The 17,474-nt window shown below is 41.8% G+C and overlaps 1 protein-coding gene across 15 annotated transcripts in view; it reads right to left on the bottom strand.

Moving 5' to 3' along the window:
* ptprsa (protein tyrosine phosphatase receptor type Sa) overlaps positions 1 to 17,474 on the bottom strand; it is a 220,684-nt gene that overhangs the window by 35,513 nt on the left and 167,697 nt on the right. For 9 of the 15 annotated variants that reach the window (XM_003449057.5, XM_019345869.2, XM_019345867.2 and 6 more), the window contains 8 exons: positions 11,066 to 11,659; positions 9,924 to 10,018; positions 9,452 to 9,702; positions 8,812 to 8,899; positions 7,415 to 7,627; positions 7,053 to 7,216; positions 5,343 to 5,354; positions 4,903 to 5,018 (listed from right to left, as the gene is read on the bottom strand). In XM_003449057.5, coding sequence (XP_003449105.1) covers positions 4,903 to 5,018; positions 5,343 to 5,354; positions 7,053 to 7,216; positions 7,415 to 7,627; positions 8,812 to 8,899; positions 9,452 to 9,702; positions 9,924 to 10,018; positions 11,066 to 11,659 — 1,533 coding nt within the window. The remainder of the gene's footprint in view (positions 1 to 4,902; positions 5,019 to 5,342; positions 5,355 to 7,052; positions 7,217 to 7,414; positions 7,628 to 8,811; positions 8,900 to 9,451; positions 9,703 to 9,923; positions 10,019 to 11,065; positions 11,660 to 17,474) is intronic. The other 6 variants (XM_019345872.2, XM_019345873.2, XM_019345875.2 and 3 more) reach the window with 2 other exon arrangements.

Here is a 17,474-nt window from a genome sequence, read left to right as displayed (position 1 = left end):
AGGGTAATATTACCTCAGTTCATCCCACAGGGTGGCCTAAATTATGTTATTTCAGTTTTCAGGCCAAACTGACACACAGACGTGATAAAGTAGGGCAAACATTTCCAAATCTTAACACATCTTCCCGTCTGCCACCAAATACCAGTCAGTGCCAGATTCCCACTTAGGGGCCAACTGGTTGGCCGAGGGTGTCAGCCTCTGTGGGCTCGCGGAAAAATTCCGTCTGCCAACCCCCATATCACCGGCTATAGAGATCAGCGATAAGAAAATTGATTTGCTATATTTAAGCCTTCATAAACAGCAGTTGGAAAGGCCCCACCCAGAGGACTGTGAGGAAGACAGAGAAGGGAAAAACAGCTTATGTTTGCTGATGAAAACTAACTCTGAAAGGCTCCTTTGTTTGTGGCTTCGTGCCAAAGCACTCGGAGTGAAAGGTGTGGAAAAGTGTCCGCATTCTTGGCTGACAGCTGTGGAGCCGGAGCTGATGGGAGTCGGAGCTCCGAGGAGGGTGGTGACGGTTCAAAATCTTATCTGCTCCAGAGTAGAAGTCCTCCGGGGCTTCAGCCGGCCGATATTACGTCCGGGTAGACACAGGTGTCCCCGACTGTTCAAGCAGAAAGGAGCCATCTGCGACAGCATTAACTGGACATGTGGCTAAGAGATGGCATTTGATGGGATGTGGCCAACCTGCCCATCAAGCAAAGAAAAATAGATTTTGCACAGGCTGAAAGCTGTCATCAGAGTGATAGGGTCGATTGCGTGATACAAAGATGGCAAGTTTTATCCAACTGAATCGAGATATTATGTTCAGCTTCACATGTAAGAAGTGAGAAATTAAAGTAACGGAAACGAGATTAGAAGACTTACAGGCTAAAGCGGGATTTTATTATTAACGAAAACAAAAACAAAACGGTTACGCTCGAGTCTGCACAATATAGCTGCAAAAACAAGCATTCGTGGCTTTACATTTCTTGGATGTCTATAGGAGAGAAGACGTCACTGCAGTGATGCAAAAGGAGCGCAGTGAGATGAAGACATTGAACATCCCCTCTCCCTAATTGATTTGTGACAATGACTAATTAAACCTAGTGGGTGGTGCTCTGAACCGCTGTCTCTAAACGTCATTCATCACAGCATGAAGAAAGTACAGGCATGTCTGATTATGTTCATGCGGAAGTGTGTATTATGTGTGTATTTCCACAGAACTGTGAATGGGAGGACTTGGCTGTTAAAGTTGTTGCAAGAAAATGTGTAGTAAAAGACACGTGAGAGTGATGCTTCTTTTGTAGATAAATATAGTGAAGAACATATGTATTATTTTATATGCTGTATGCAGAGGTTTTCTTTTGTTACATACTTGTCACACTCGCACGTTCTAGATAATCAAAAAAATTTTTAATATTAGACAAATATGTAAGAAAGTAATTGCACCCCCACAAAAACCTTGATAGATTATAAATTTACTGTGAATAACCACAGTTTTGGAAAGCTGATTTCAGTTTCAACAGCCACAACGAGACTTGATTACTGCTAGACATGCTGAATCAATAAATCCCTTAAAAAGAACTTGTCTGACAAAGTGAGGCAGGCTAAAAGATCTGAAAAAGCAACACATCGTGCCAGGGTTTAAAGAAACAACTGAGCCATTGGCATCTATCAGTCTGGAAAGGGTTACGAAGCTATTTCTAAGGCTTCGTGACTCCAGTGAACCACGATGAGAGCCATTATCCACAAATGGAGAAAACAGAGCGAAGTGTCCCAGAAGCGACTGGCTCACCAAAATTACTCTAAGAGCGCGACGACTCATCCAGGAAGTCACAAAAGAACTCAACATCTAATTTGCACCTTCATTGCCTCACTTGCCCAAATTAAGGACAGTGCTCATAATTCAACATTATAAAAGAGACTGGGCAAAAATAGCATCCACAATGAACATTCTGAACAAAAAGAACACAGGCCTGTCTCACATTTGCCAAAAAAACATCTTGATGAAGACTTTTGGGAAAATATTCTGTGGACTAACGAGACAAAACGTGAACTTTTTGGGAAGTCTGAGTCGCATAATGTCCGGTGTAAAGCTATCACAGCGTTTCATAAAAAGAACATCACACCTACAGTCAAACATGGTAGTGGTAGTGTGATGGTCTGGGGCTGCTTTTGCTGCAAGACTTTGGATTTTTCATTAAATGGAAAAGTTCAACCGCTGCTGACATCAAGAGCATTGCACAGTCATGTCGATGGAAGAGGCGCCAAGCTAAGTGTAATCAGCACAGTTGCCTGGTACATGGCTTTTTGGCCACTTGCGCCTTCACGTCAAAGTTTGTGATCATTTCCATCAGCAACCTGATGACTAAACAGCTGCTTTAAAAAAAGTCCACAGTTTCCAAGACCCAAGATGAAATACAAGTTTAGGATCACGACCAGGAGCAGGGTTGCTGTTTATTTTTTCCAAAATTTACTGGCTTGTGTGCTGAGTTCAACTTCTACTCATGATGGGTCTAATGGAAGACATTGAGTACAAAGGTCCTGAAATGTGGCACAATTACAATTGAGTGCTACATCAGGACATCAGGGCTGCAGCAGCACAGCAGTGTGACGCACTTCAGAATGTGTTCAGAAAGTGTTCCAAGCATGACGGCTGCATTGGAGGCAGTGTGTCACAGCCAAAGGACCTTTTATAACGCTGAGGGACGGTGATCAAATTCAGATCATGTTGCCGCACTCACAGAAAATTTTGATCATACCCCATATGACCCTCGAGAAATCGAACTCAACACTTGAAAATGTTTATTATAAGTACATTTAATTATTTCTTTATTGCTAGTTGGAGCATTGTGATAATCACTAACTGTTGTAGCGGAAAAGCTTTCTAACTTTAATATAAAGAAGAGTAGAAAAAGAATAAAATGATGAAGAAAAAAAAGCGAGCACTCCGGGCGAAAGGGAGGGCTTAGCTGCAGATAGACAGTAGATATCCACCAAGTCGTGATGCTTCATTACTTTGGCCCCATTTGCCAATTAAACCCTAGGCACAATGGAAGATAATGACAAAACAAGTCACTCTGTGCCCCAAGGAGTTATGGGATGTCATTGTGAGGCTGTCATATCACCTACAGGCTTTTAAGCATACATGGACAGGCGTGCACAAACACACAAGATGTGAACACTCTCTCTGAAACATGATGCCTGTTGGAAGGCTAATCAAAAACATATTTTATGTTCCTCAGCACTAGGGGTCAGTGAGCACACATTGCCGATACGGCATATGCTCAGCTGGATTGGAGAGGCCTTGGATAACTGCACGGGGAGTATGCTCATTTGAACAATGGTCGCTATTAGCTGATGGGGATGTTCACAAATGCTCACCGGCCCACTTAATTGGGCTAAAATGTCCATTTAAATTAAATTCCCCGGGTGCGGAGATAACGACAGCGCCCAATTCTGCGGAACAACGGCGAGGCTGTGGAATGAGAATGCTCGTCGAGTATAAAGACAAGTCTTAACATATACTGGTGACTGTTGTATAAAAGAGAGCAAGCATTTGTAATGAGAGTGACTATTATTTAAGGCTGAAGGACAGCGGTAAGCACGGGAGAAAATCTCAAAACGTAAGAATGGCCACTATAACACTGTTGTTACAGAAACCTCTGATAGGACTCTGAATGCCAAGCGAGATAAAGACGGGAACAGTAGCATTTCTCCGTAAGTGTCTCTGTGTGTCTCCTTGCTTCTCTGTCCTCTGATGTAAAGAAATCTCTCTTTCCTTCGAAGATACAAACTCAAGGCGGCATGCCCGGGCTGAAGAGAAATGCTTTATTTTGAAATCCGAGCCTTTTGATGGAGCAGAGACTGGCCATGGATGACAGATGGATGGCCAAAAAAACAACTCGGCTCGAAGACAGAAAGACGGCAGGCAAAAAAAAGAAAGAAAGAAATAAAAGAAAAGAAATGAGCAAAAACTAGGTTGGCTGTGTTTATTCTACTTATGGAGAATGGTCTATTAGCTGTTTTCTTGGACCAATCTGTACAAAGGCTACTTACATACATAGCCAGCTTTTATGCTACAATACATTTGGAAGGCTTGGTTAAAGGTAACTGGTGGACAGATGTGCCAACTGCCTTTTTTTCTTTTTGCAAACCACGGCATGTAACTGGACACTAAAACTTAACTGAAACAAAGACAGCATAAGAAACACACTGCGGCTAAGACCAGAGTCAACAAACTGTAGATGTCAGTGTGGTCAAATCACAGGAGGCTTGATGATAAAAAAAGGCAAACAAACAGGAAATCAGTGTGAATGAAAGCCAGGAGGAAGATGTCAGAAAGTTGTGGCTGGAGAAACCAGACTTTAGCGCAGATGATCATCAGAAATAAGATAAAATGGAACCACGTAGAAAGCCAGGGTATAAAAAAGACAGGCCTGACAATGCACAAAATTTCAAACTCTTTCTTATTCATCAGCGGTTAATGGGGATATGACAAACACATGCTTATAGCCTACAGGCTGTTATGATGGCAAATAATGTCAAACACAATGATATGGGGGGACTCCATAGACAGGGTGTACGCAAAAGCACATATGCAATCATTTTTGAGTAGCGCATGTGGGTGTAAGTGTAACAATCTGCTGTCACGACACATGTAAAGTGTATTAATGCATAACCATACATTATATTCTGCTTTCATGAAAGGTTTTCTCTCTGAATTGTAATTGTGCAACAATAAGATTCACACATGTATGTAGCCCGTGAGATCTTTTTTGGATTAAACCTCCTTTACAGCCTCCATTATTTTTATTTAAAAAAGAAACTTCTTCAAATCCTTTGTTGCTCTACAATTTTAGAATGAGATGAATGAGCTTGCTGTTCTTCATTCAGAGTGTTGTGCACCTTTCGCCTTACCTGGAGTTTGGAAGTTGATGCGTCTCACCTCCACGGGGTCTGTGGGGTGATGGGGTGTCATGTCTGCGTTGTTCAGCAGACATTTCGTGCGTGGCTCCGACTCTTTTCTTTTGTGGCTGGACAGTAAGTCAAACATAAAGAAGAAAGAGAGGAAGACGTACAAAGAAAGACAAAAAAAAGAAAAAGAAAAACAACTTTAACGCACACTTGATCCAGCACAACAGATCCCATTCTCACTATCTATTCAGTAACTCTGACTGACTGGTAGCTCAGTCGGTCAGAAAAGCTAAGACTGAAGCAAAATCAAGGACTGGGAAGCTGGTAACATGTATCGAGTATGAACAAGTCTCCTTCACTCTCACTAATTAAGGGCATTTTGTGCTGAGGCAGGCTATTTTGTCTTGAAAAATGCATTAAATCTAAGTAAGACTAAGCCTTACCTGTCGGGTTTGCTGTTTCCAGAGAAAGCAATAGGAGTCAAATAAATATATAAAGATGGTGAAAACACAACACACAAGGAGAAAGGGAGACGGGGAGGCAAGAAGAGAGATAAATCAATAGAGAGCAGTTTAAAATTCACAGGGGTCGCTGCTGGGCTCGCAAAAAAGCGAGATAAAGCTCATCAGCATTGGGAGAAGGTGTGTGCATGAGTGCAAGTGTGTGCACGTGTCAATGAGTTGGAATGAGTGAGTAGTCAATGAAATGTGTAAGTAAGCGCATACATTCGAGAGCCCTGCATTTGAGTGTCTGTGGATGTGTGTGTGTGTGTGTGTGTGTACGTGTGTGTGCAAAGGGTGCAGATACAGATAGGAAAGGGGAATGTCAGGGCCAAGGGCAGTCCTGGGAAACACTATTCACCATGGAGAGATGGGGGAGATGGGAGAGTGAGGTGGAGTGAAAGAGAAGAGAAAAAAGAGAGAGATTCAAGGAGAGATGTTACTCTCCCACTAACCATTCAGGATGGAGGTAAACCAAGGTCAGATAGTCACGGATCATCTGACAGTAGCGAGCCCTGCTCATGCTTCTCACACCAGTCCTGCCCCCTTCTAGATAATTCAGGGATCTTTCTTGGTATGTAGGGCAACCTCTTGCAACATTGTTCTGTTTGGATTTGCAGCCCCTGAGGCTAATATCTGCAGCTAACAGTAAAAAAGGGCGATATACTGACTGTATGTGCATTTTCCAAAGCTCGAAGCTACAGAGAATTCACTTAGTCTTGACTCAGTGGAGCAGAGGTGTTGGGGCTTTAAAGGCAAGTTTGATCTCCACTATAGTAAAAAAAAAAGATCACCCAGTTTTTAATCTAGTAGTTTAGTCATTACTAACATTATTATTGGGTAACTTAGGCAACACTGGAAAAAGTGCTTGAACACTAGAATTTGCAGTTCTAATTTCACATCCAGACTCTGACAATATGTAGGAAAAATCTTTAGTTATGATACTGTAACATGATAGTTGCACTCCTCTATAATGCATATGGCTTTTTATGTGGGAGAGATCATACTGGTTTCATGGTTTGTGTCCATTTAGAGGGAGGGCAGTGGCACGGTCACTAGAATCACTCCAGTCCTGTGATAGAACATTTCTATCCTGTCTCTTTCATGATGACAACAGCCCTGTCCACATTCTATTAACCATCATCAACAACAAACGAAGGAACACATTTCGGATGAATGCTTTACCAAGGTCTACTTTTGGCACCACACCTTTATTTTATTGTTCCCCTGAATTTATCACCCTTCTTGTACTCGCTGTGAATAAACACTTTTGACATCTACTGAATGACATATTCTTTCTACTAGTTGAGCACCATCTCAAAGAATCTCCTCCTCTCTTCTTTCTCCAACCAGCTCACTTCCCACGACCATCTTTTTTTTTTCCACAAAAAAAAAAAAGTTTCATATTTACATGCAACTGTGTTTTTGGGACTTTGAATATCATGCTGCCATGAAAACATAATAAGACCCTCGTTCAACATGCCTCCTAGCATGCAATCATTTAAGATAGCCCAATTCCCCAGTTTGACTACAAATAAGGGGTTTGACATGAAAAGACAAGAAAAACCAAACCCTAAACTTCAGATCTATTTGAGGTTCTGACATCTTTACACACGAGTTTCACCACAAACACAAATTCCCAAGCCAACTCACTTTTTATACAGAAGAATGGCGATGACGATGCAGATAATGAAGACAACAGCCAGGACGGGGCCCAACACCCATATGAGACCATCTCCAGCGTCTACTGGCAAAGGGTCCACGACCAGCTCAGGAGTCACCACCGTGTCGGTATACGGGCTTGCTGCAAACATTTTCTGAACAGAAACATTTTTTTGCAAAAGTTAGCAAAGTGCATAAAACACAAAGACACAAATTGAACAAATTGAATTGAATACTACAAGAAGCATAAATGTATTAGGTTTAGATAAACCAGCATTCAGAGATCCACTATTAACTGAAGAAAACCGCATAAATTAATCCACTCTGATGAAAATTCGACTGAACTGTCTTACCCCACTAGTGGCATTGAGTTCAGCCAGCAGGAAGAAGACATACTCCTGGCCAGGTTCAAGAGGCTTGTTCTCACAGTTACTGTGGCGGTTTTCAGATCCTACTGTGAAGCTGTTGGGCAGCAGCCTGAAGCAGGCTATGATGTAGGGCTTCTTCTGGTCCAGCTGTGCCAGCTGACGGCGTGAACGGCGCTTTGGATTCACCTCCCTCAACAGCTGATTGATGTAAAAAGGTTTTATTGTACTTCTTTATGTGTGAGAGCGTGTGTGTATTTTTAAAATTTTGGCAAATCAAAGACTAAATATAGAGAACATTCAAGTCAGACCTAATGAGAGTATCTGAGTGCAGAAAGTGTTTATAAAGTTAATGTTTTTTACATACAAATTTAAACAAAACAAGAGCTATTATTTAAGCACAAAATAAAATGACATCAGTTCAATAAACCGGAAATAAGATAAGAAACTGTAATATGGCAGCAGTAGAAATTTTCAAATACATAAGCAGTGGGTCTCTTGAATAAGTGGCTGTTTTGTAGAAGGTCTTGAACTCTTCCTGAGATCAAAGAAAACAATCTGTAGGTGTAACTGCACACTTAAGATTCTAAAAGCTTCAACATTTCTGGCAATGCTCCATGCAACCATGCAACCCTTTCCCCTACATCAATCCTCTCTCATTCAGTTTAGACTGCAGACAGAGGCGGGCACTAAGCAGAGGGAATGTGTGTAATCCCAAATCCAATAGGGATGGTTGCTGTTGATCTGGTGCTCAAGGTGACCTCGAGCTATGGTTATGAGTAGGAGAAGACTGTGTAATTCTCTCTTCTGCATGCTTTGGGGGGGGGGCGGAGACGCAAATTAGCATAGCTGAGATTTACTTATGTCTGTGTTCTGTGTGCCTACTTTGGGTACATGATGTGCACAATGTGGACAGAACATGCAAACTACTGTTTATGTACAATGATGCAATTTTTGCAATTTTGCGTCTGTATGTCATCACAGTTTATTTAAAATCAGGTAGTCAAGAAGTAACTGGAATGACTATCAGCTTTAAGAGTGAGAAGCCACCAAATCCAAGATTAACACCTGGAATCGACTGCAGATCTCGTATTTGCTTAATATTTCTTGGAATAAGAATGTAAAAATCTGACCAGCCCATTAAACTGCTTGTCAGTCCATTGTCCATTTACGTTTGAGCCTCTAAAAATGGGGGAATATGTGTAAAAATGCCTTTAATTCGTAAACAGACACATTGTTGTTAAATCCCTTCAATTATAGCTGAAAGTCTCCAGTTTAATCATATGTTGGCTGGTTGTAAAATCCACTGTGGTGGTGTACAGAGCCAAAATGACAAAAAACCAAAAAACCAAAAAAACAACTTGAAAGCTTATTGTGTGCGCTACCTCTTCTATGTCTATCTCATCAGGGCTTTTCAAGTTTTTAACAGTTCCTGGGGTCTTCTTAAGCGGCACCACTACTACGTAGAAGTTCCTGTGAACACAGCATGAAAGCACAATAAAGATTTGATTGAATTTTTGTAACAGAATTTACATTAAAAATGGCCTCACACTCAACACTAAATTGACGTGATAATTCGGTTCTCTCAAAGGGTCTAGCAATTACCAGCAGTCAAAGTCACATACTCTTTACCTAGAGATCTCAACAGATGTCACGTCAGATTTTCAGTATGTCAACTTTTTAACTTTTTCAATTAATTCAATTCAATTTTATTTATACAGCGCCAAATCACAACAACAGTCATGTTGTGTCGTGTCAAGGCGCTTTATATTGTAAGGTAGACCCTATAATAATACATACAGAGAAAAACCCAACAATCATATGACCCCCTATGAGCAAGCACTTTGGCGACAGTGGGAAGGAAAAACTCCCTTTTAGCAGGAAGAAACCTTCGTCAGAACCAGGCTCAGGGAGGGGCGGCCATCTGCTGCGACTGGTTGGGGAGAGAGAAGGAAGACAGCAACCCCTAACCCTTCAAGTCAATTCAGACAGAGCTCGCAGAGGCTTTTAGCCCTCAAAACTCACTTGACATCCTTGCTGTCAACTGATGGAAAGGACATGGTGAGCGCGTTATCCGAGCTACTGTAGATGTCCAACTTGGGTTTCCTGGTCAGCATGAGCGGCGCTGTCCTGGCTATTACCCGATGTCTTTGCCCGCCATTTATGCTTTCTTGACAGATCACCGTGAACTCATAGGTGGTGTTAGGTCTTAGTCCAGTGACGAACACCTTCAGCTGCCTGGCATCCACATCCATCTTCTGGCGGTTATACTCAATCTAGGATTAGAGTGATAGTCGATCAGCAGATTGTGAGGGAATGGAGAGTAAAGGAGGAAGATTGCTGAGTGGTAACTCCTCTCACTGAAATATGACAAACTGAATGACAGTTTTCAATTGAATTCAACTTCAAGGATCCTAAATTACACAGTGGGAATGCTTTAAAGTTAAAATGTAATGAGCTGACAGTCGTTATTATTCACTCACAACATTATACTCACAGTGCATTTATACGGGGACCTGCTTTCAGAAAACTTCCAAGCAATGACTGCTGTGGACTTGGTGGCCCACTTTACAGTGAAGTTCTTTGGAACATCTGTTGAGTGCACAAACGCAAGAAGAAGAAAAAAAGAAAGCGGGTTTATCATAAGTCAGTGGAACATTTTTACATCAGAAAGAAAGGGAAACAAATAAAGAACCTTGATTTTTCTTTTTTGTGTTTTTTTTTTTTTAAAAGATGTTCTTCCCCTGCAACGTTCTTCTGGGTAGGAAAGTGAGTGTGAGCTGTGATTGGCTGTGAGAAGGGCAACGCGATTGGTTAGGACACATAGCACGTAAGACTCATGGACAACAAACCCATGGAGCACAAGGGTGTACCTACTGGCCAGCCATCGTGGGTAGTGCCAACCCAGCTCATCATTGTCTTTGAACCACAGGCATTTAATGATTAACAACTGACCCATGCGGTCCCAATGCCAACTGATCCTACACCTCTACTAAGTCTGGGTTGGCGCTGCCAACGTGATGCCGTGTAGGCAAAGAGACAAACCCAAAACATAGCATGCTAACAGTCCTTAGCGGTGCATCTGTGGGATGCCATGCCACAAGCTGTCCTGTCAAAGGACAGGGGGACGGGGGATGAGGTTCTGGGAGAGGAAGGGAGTTAGGAAGGGCAGAATATCTTAAACCAAAAATAAAATAAAGAACCAAAATGAGAGTTTTGCAATTTTAGAAGTCCACACTTACTCTCAAAGTGACTAGATCTGATTGAGATCCTACCTTGTTTGTAAACTGGGGATGTGAGATGACATTAGCTGAGTGACTGTGCTTGGCAACAGGCTGCAAGAATGACTGAGAAGAGTGTCTGACCAAATTGCACTTACCTTGAAATTCTAGGCTTCTTCCCTCTTTCTCAAAATGACTGACTATAACTTACTGACTTATCTTTTACCTGATTTGGGTTAGTGAAGTGAGTATCCCACGGCAAGCAATTTAAATATCAATGTTTCCTCTTTCTTGAGGAGAGGTGGAGGTGGTTGAAGGAGGGGGTGGGCAGTTTTTGTGTTGCTGCAGATTATTTTTAGCCAATTTCCAACCCCCCGCCAACTGGGTTGGATAACATAGACAAACAGGCAAGCCCTACCTGCTGGATCAAAGGCCACGGTCCGATACTGGATAGGTGGGCTGTAGGGCCCTGGACCTACACTGGTGTGTGCGCGTATTTTCACGTCATATGCTGAGTTCGGTTTGAGGCTGTTGAGCACATAGCTGTAGAGGCTGGGGGGTAAGTGGAGTTCCCGTGGAGCTTCTCTGGTGCCAGCTTCTTTATAGGCCAAAGTGTACTCTGTGATTACCCCATTCCTCTCTGCCAGCACTGGTGGAGACCAGGACAGCTGCACTGAGCAGCATGTCACATTGGAGCCCTCGTTAATTTGTGGGTATCCCCCTGGCGTATTCTCAGGCACATTGAGTTCTACCACAGCCTCTTCCCCAAAGCCACCCCTGCTCTTGGCAGAGATCTTAAAGAGATAAATGGCCCCCCGGTGAATGTTGCCCACAGAGTACTGCCGCTCTTGGGGAGCAAATTCCAGTGTGGCCAAAGGAGAGACATCTTTTCTGCCAAACTGGAGCCGGTAACCCTGCAGGTCCATGCCATTGGTTAGATCTGGAGGATCCCAGCGAGCCACGGCTGATGTCTCTGAGTCCTGAGCCACTGACAGATAGGGCGGACCAGGTACTGCAGAAACAAAGAAATAAAGAGCTTAATGTTTTTGCATTGCAGTTTTATGAGACTGCATGTTTTTTTAAATAAGAGACACGAAAATGGTACATATGGGTGAGCGCTGAGAGTCATGCACGACATATAACCATCGTTTATGTTCTATTTTTCCTTCAGCTATAGGAGTTATGTTTTGTGTTACAGAAAGTACACTGAGTTTTTGTACTGTGTACCAAAATCATCAACACTGTTACTATTGATACAAATAGTATATGACAGAAGCATTTACCAGGAAGGTAAAAACATAATTGGATCAGATACTGCACATAAAACAATGTCTATGTGTCCAAGGTAAAGATCAAGATGAACAGAACTCTGGGAAATTGTTTGAACTTACAGTCAATAAGCTAACAAAGTGAGTCAGAAATGCAGAAGATCCCCAAAACGCTTAAATTCTTGAGTGATCGCTGTACCCATTACAATTTCATGATACATGGAAGCTGAAGCCAAAAATCATTGCATTACAGCAAAGCACCACTAAAACTTTAAGCGAAGAACAGCGCCTTGTTCGTCTCTTGTTGTAAAATGGATGATCTACTCTTGGGGTCCAGACACTATTCTTCAGAGTGGCCCAGTTTTGCTGCTCTTATAGATGACACACGTCTCATCCTAACCCTCCTTTTAAGGTCCCATCACCGAGACAGAGGCAGCAGCAGTTATGGGAAGCCTTTAGTTCTCAAGCTGCTGTCAAAGCTTTGTGAGAGATGAGTGTGGCTGATTTGCACTTGAGCCCCATGTAAATAGATTCTAGCTTCCTCATTCATCTTCTGATCTATGTCCTTCCCTCCTTTTTATGAGAAACAACAAATTTTCTCAGAAAAGGTGGGGACAGGACAAACAACTGGCAAATGTTATAAGTATTCTATTATAGATACACATTGTTTTATGAATTTAATTCCAAATGGATTATTTTAGTATTAATAAAGAAAACAAAGGCGGTAATGAGACACGTCAGTTATGAAATTAATAACATGTATCTACAGTGGTCAGACAGAATGATGAGTGACAGTCTCCTGCATACTGGAGATTGAAAAAGCTTGCCGATTTGTTTGGCAAAGTTGGCCTGCCGAAAAACTGTTTGATCCTGCATAAATTTCTTAACAACTAAATGAACTGAATGCAAATTATTAACTGTGGTTGCAGGTGTTATATACTTTTCATCATTATTTTATGCAGTCATAATTATGCCTTCCTTTGCTTTCTTCAGGTAACGCTTGTTGATGCTAATGCTAGATGAATTCAAGCTGAATTCACCCCCCACCCACCCCTTAATCATTGCATCCTGTATCTTTGTGCTTGATGGACACTCTGAATTCTCTGTGCTGATGTGTGTCAGCCTATTGGCCCTGGTTTCCAGCCAGCTTCATCTCCTATATCACCATTCCAGCTGCGCATAGAGCTATTTGGCTTGTTGCCCAGTGTGAACTTAAAGTAATTTGGAGAAGCCAACATTAGTCTGAGGCAACAGTACTGCCTCTCAGTGGAATAGTATCATCGTGCAAGTGTGTCCGTGTATACTGTATGTGTCTACATATAGTATACTGTGATAAGATGTAAGTTTTGAGCACGCAGTGAACACACAGACACACACACAGAGCCTGGAAAGAAAGAAAAGAGAGAGTGAGAGGGACAGAGAGAGAGAGAGAGAAAACCACTCCACATACTCTCCGTCCTCTGTGCTTATTATTCATTTCTGTTTGCCAATGATTTTCTTTCTGAAGACTGTTGCTAGAGGAAGATGGAGGTGAGTGGGTAGATGGCGGCTAGTCAGCTGAGCATTTGCCGGTAATGGAAAGGCGGGGGCGGCGAGTGTTGGGTGAGACAAATGCTTCTAATACTCCCTGGCTACACACTATAGCTCAGCTTGGTGTCATTTGGAAACCCACTCTCCCTTCATGATCACTGCTAATCAAGAAAATAGAATCAGGGAAAATGATCCTGCGATGGCGCAGCACGTGTCTTCGATTCTCTGTTTCTATGCTTCGCTTCGAAATTCAACAGGCTGCCATATGTATCCATTACAGCCTGTGTAGCCCCAAAACGGTTTTATTATTTGTACATTTTAAACTGGGGCCTGGTGCACACTGGGGAGAGGGATCACGGGTACTGAGCCAGCAGATTGGTGTAGAGAGGGGGAGGAGGCGTGGGGGGACTGCTCATGGTGTGGGCTGAGTGTGTGTGTGTGTGCGTGGTGCTACAGGGAGATGATAAAGTCAACAAGGGCATAGTGAGGGGTTGAAAAATGAGTGAATGAGAGATGATGAAGGTGACTGGGGACAAGGCGCAATCAGCTGCAAAGAGGGCCCAACAGGGATATGAGGAGGTAGAAACGTGTGTGTGTGTGTGTCTGTGTGTACATGAGTGATTCTGGGGTTCCAGGACACTTTGATTGTCCCTCTCCACCTCTCCTCTATGTCACCCTACTTTTACCCACAGTCCCTTTTTTCTTCCCAATTTCTTTACTTCTCCCTTCGCACGATGTCCAATTCCCACTCTCATTTCCTAACTTCCTCCTCTTTCCACTCTTTGACCATTTCAGGGTCGACCCTGGTTCAGTCTCTCCTCGTGGGCCTCCCTGCACATTTCCCATTAGGCCACCATATTAACAGAATACTGTTGATACTTACTCAGTCTGACTCAGAAGGGGACGATCAGGTTTCCTTCTCATTTCCTACCTCTCTTGTGCACGTCAGTCCCGCATACGCAACTTTGTAAATGCTGAAAGGTCATGTAAAATCTGTCTCTCTGATCTTTATTTTCCCTTTGCTTCTTTGAATCATATCTGCCTATATTTCAGGGATTCATGGAGAGTAGTGATTTGTAGGGTGGGAAATGTAATGGAGAAAGAAAAGCAATAAATTTCACATGGTCCATTCGGAGAGAAGGAGCCATTAAAGAAGCAAGGAGAAAAAGAGCTCAGCAACCTTTTGCATGATGCATCAAGCACTGTGAGGTTGGCCTAAGGGAGTTTTAACCAGTTAAGATGTTACAAGTGGAGGATACCCAGCTATCTTTAAAGCTGTAAGTAACAGTGGTGTTGCTGATTTGATCTGAATCAATACCCATCCATACTTGCAATGCAATTTATAAATAATTAAAATCAAACTTAATATGATTTAATCCATCCATTTGAGTGGATCACACCAATGGGCCTTATGTTTGGTACCTGGTGATGCAAAATAACAGTTTTCCCCTTGCTCTATAGCCTCTTGGGATCGCAAGCTGATATTTTGAGCAACTTGGTGCACAGCCTACCAATAAACAACTGTGCCTTTGTAGCATTATGTTTTGACTTTGTTCGACTCTTATAATGAAGTCTTGACTATTTTTTTCCATTAGCATGTGAGGAAGAATGAAAGATTTAAAGGACACAGCCATTGATTGTTGGCCGTGGTTCGGTGTATTCCTCAAAGGAAGAGTTTAAAAATATGACTCATGAAAAGCCACTTTTCAAACCTAGCTTTCACTCAGCAAACAAAGAGAGATTCAGCCACAGAATAAATGTTGTTCATCTGTGACTCACAAATAGGTATGGAACTCCAGTTTTATCCAAGTCAGACAAAATCCTGCAAAAGATCCTTTCAGATCCTTTTTGATACACCAAACTACCAGAGAGGCTGGTTGGAAAGTCTGGAAGATACAAAGCCTTTGCCATTGATGTTACAATTTTTTTCTAAAGTGGCAAGAAAAAACATGCCATCGTTGTCATGACGCACTATATCGAAGCCTTTATGTTACATAAAAAAAGACCAAGGCTATGATGTCTTCTGTAAGCAACTGCTCTCCTCAAGTGCATGCTTGAGAAAAAAAAGATTTTAGAAGAAATTGCACAAGTTACATGTTTTTTAAATGTTTTTAGAGGATGTACAATGTGGGAGAATATGAAATTGATTTACAATATGCATTTGAAGTGTGCCAATTATGAGTGAGTTCACACAAGTGCAAACCACACGAAGGAGTGGTTGTTTCAACAAACATCTGGTTTTCATGGTGAAGAAGAAGAAAATATCTTATATTTGGGTTTATAAGTTCCTACAAGTTGGGATCCATTTTTAGTGTGCGTTTTTGATGAAAAGTTTTGTTTTGTTTTGCTTTGTTTAGTTTTGCAGCTGAATAATGTACAATGTTACAGTTACAGTGTTGTGCAAAAGTCTTGAGACACCACAAAGTTCTTTATATTTGAAAAAAAAAAGGCAAATCAGTGATGAAGATATAGTATATGAGGCAAAAACAGAATTTTAAAGATGCTAAAAAAAAGTCAGTTGCTTTTCTGCGTTCATAATTCCACCACTGGTACCATGACAGAGCCTCCCCCATGTTTTACAGATGCCTGTAGACGCTCATTGTTGTAGCTCTGGCCTGACCTCCTTCATTACATATTGATGTCGATTTGAACCAAGTTGCTCAGCTGTCTGTGTAAACACAACACTGTTTCATCCCTTGAGATAGGTGTCTGCTTTATGCTTCAATGATTTATAGGTCAGTGTAAAGTGTTTTTACTGAACAACACCAAAAAAAAACTTCTACAAAATGGTCAGGTAATGAGTGAAATCAGTGAAAAAACAGACCTTTGGAAAACCTGAGGAACTATTGCTTAAGAACACTTTAAAAATGAAAAGGAAGTCTGAGTACATGGAAACAAAATCTCAAAAGCCCAAAGCAGGGCTTCTTGATTAGTCCACTAATATTATAATATAATCATATGAGACCGTCCTTTGTAATTGAATGTACAGACACTGTGAACTGTGTATAATCTGATGATTTTGTCACCTGTTCTCATGTTGTCTGAGCTTGTTTTTTGTAATTCAAAGATGTAACTACTCAATTAGTTCAGCTTGCTCTGGAGGAAAAAACCAACAAAACAAAGAAAATTGCCTTTATTTTCAATTCTTCACTGCTTGTTGTGGACCTCAGAAACTTTATCTACTTCATATAAACTAGAAACATGCCTATTCACAGCTAGAGCATCCTTGGAACGAGAAGGACATCTGCTTTACCTCCAAGAAAGCCTGTTTTTAGTACTTTCCCCCCACACCCCCATCTCTCACCTCTTACCCCATTCTATTTATCTTGGCCCCTGGCATAAACTAGTTCTTTAATTCAATCGTAATAAAAAAGGAGAAGCTTTTCCTTCGAGGGACAAACAGAATTGCTCTGGAATGGCGCATCAGTCAGCCAGTCCTGACAGAAGGATGGAGAGTGACAGCACTCGCTCAGGCCCCTTTGGCAGCACCATGCTCCCTGACACCTGTAACACCCACTTGTCACGAGATGGGAAATTTGTGTGTACACACGTTAGGTTGTGAAAATGTGTTGTGTGTACAGTAGCGTATGACATACCACTCTACAGGTCTGCACATATTGTTACAGGGGAAAGAATGAAATCCTGATAAAGATTCAGCAAAGCAGAAATACTGCGTTTTTAAAATATCTATGTGAAGAACTTCTGAAATAGAAGATAGATGGGTGGATGGATTTAAAGCTATTTGCTTTTGGGGGGAATAGACGGGAATGAGAGCATGGACTGAAAGACAACAGCTTTATCAAGATATAAGCATTTTTTTGAACATTACTCGACCATTACACCACCTCGTCCTTTGTCTTTTTGAGTCTTTTGACTGTTTTGTAAGGTAATTCTGAATGTAACCCCAAGATCAGCATTTAGCCCCTGCACTTTTTTTACATCCTGCATGCCAGCCTAACTGCTCTTCCTTCATTCTGCCTTCTGTTGTGACTGATTGGACAGTGCCCCAGTCCTGTGCTCTCATCAAGC

The sequence above is a fragment of the Oreochromis niloticus genome, linkage group LG15 (assembly GCF_001858045.2).
Source record: "Oreochromis niloticus isolate F11D_XX linkage group LG15, O_niloticus_UMD_NMBU, whole genome shotgun sequence".
NCBI classification, from domain to species: domain Eukaryota; kingdom Metazoa; phylum Chordata; class Actinopteri; order Cichliformes; family Cichlidae; genus Oreochromis; species Oreochromis niloticus.
Note: the sequence above shows the minus strand (reverse complement) of the source record. Positions and strands in the feature narration are given on the sequence as shown.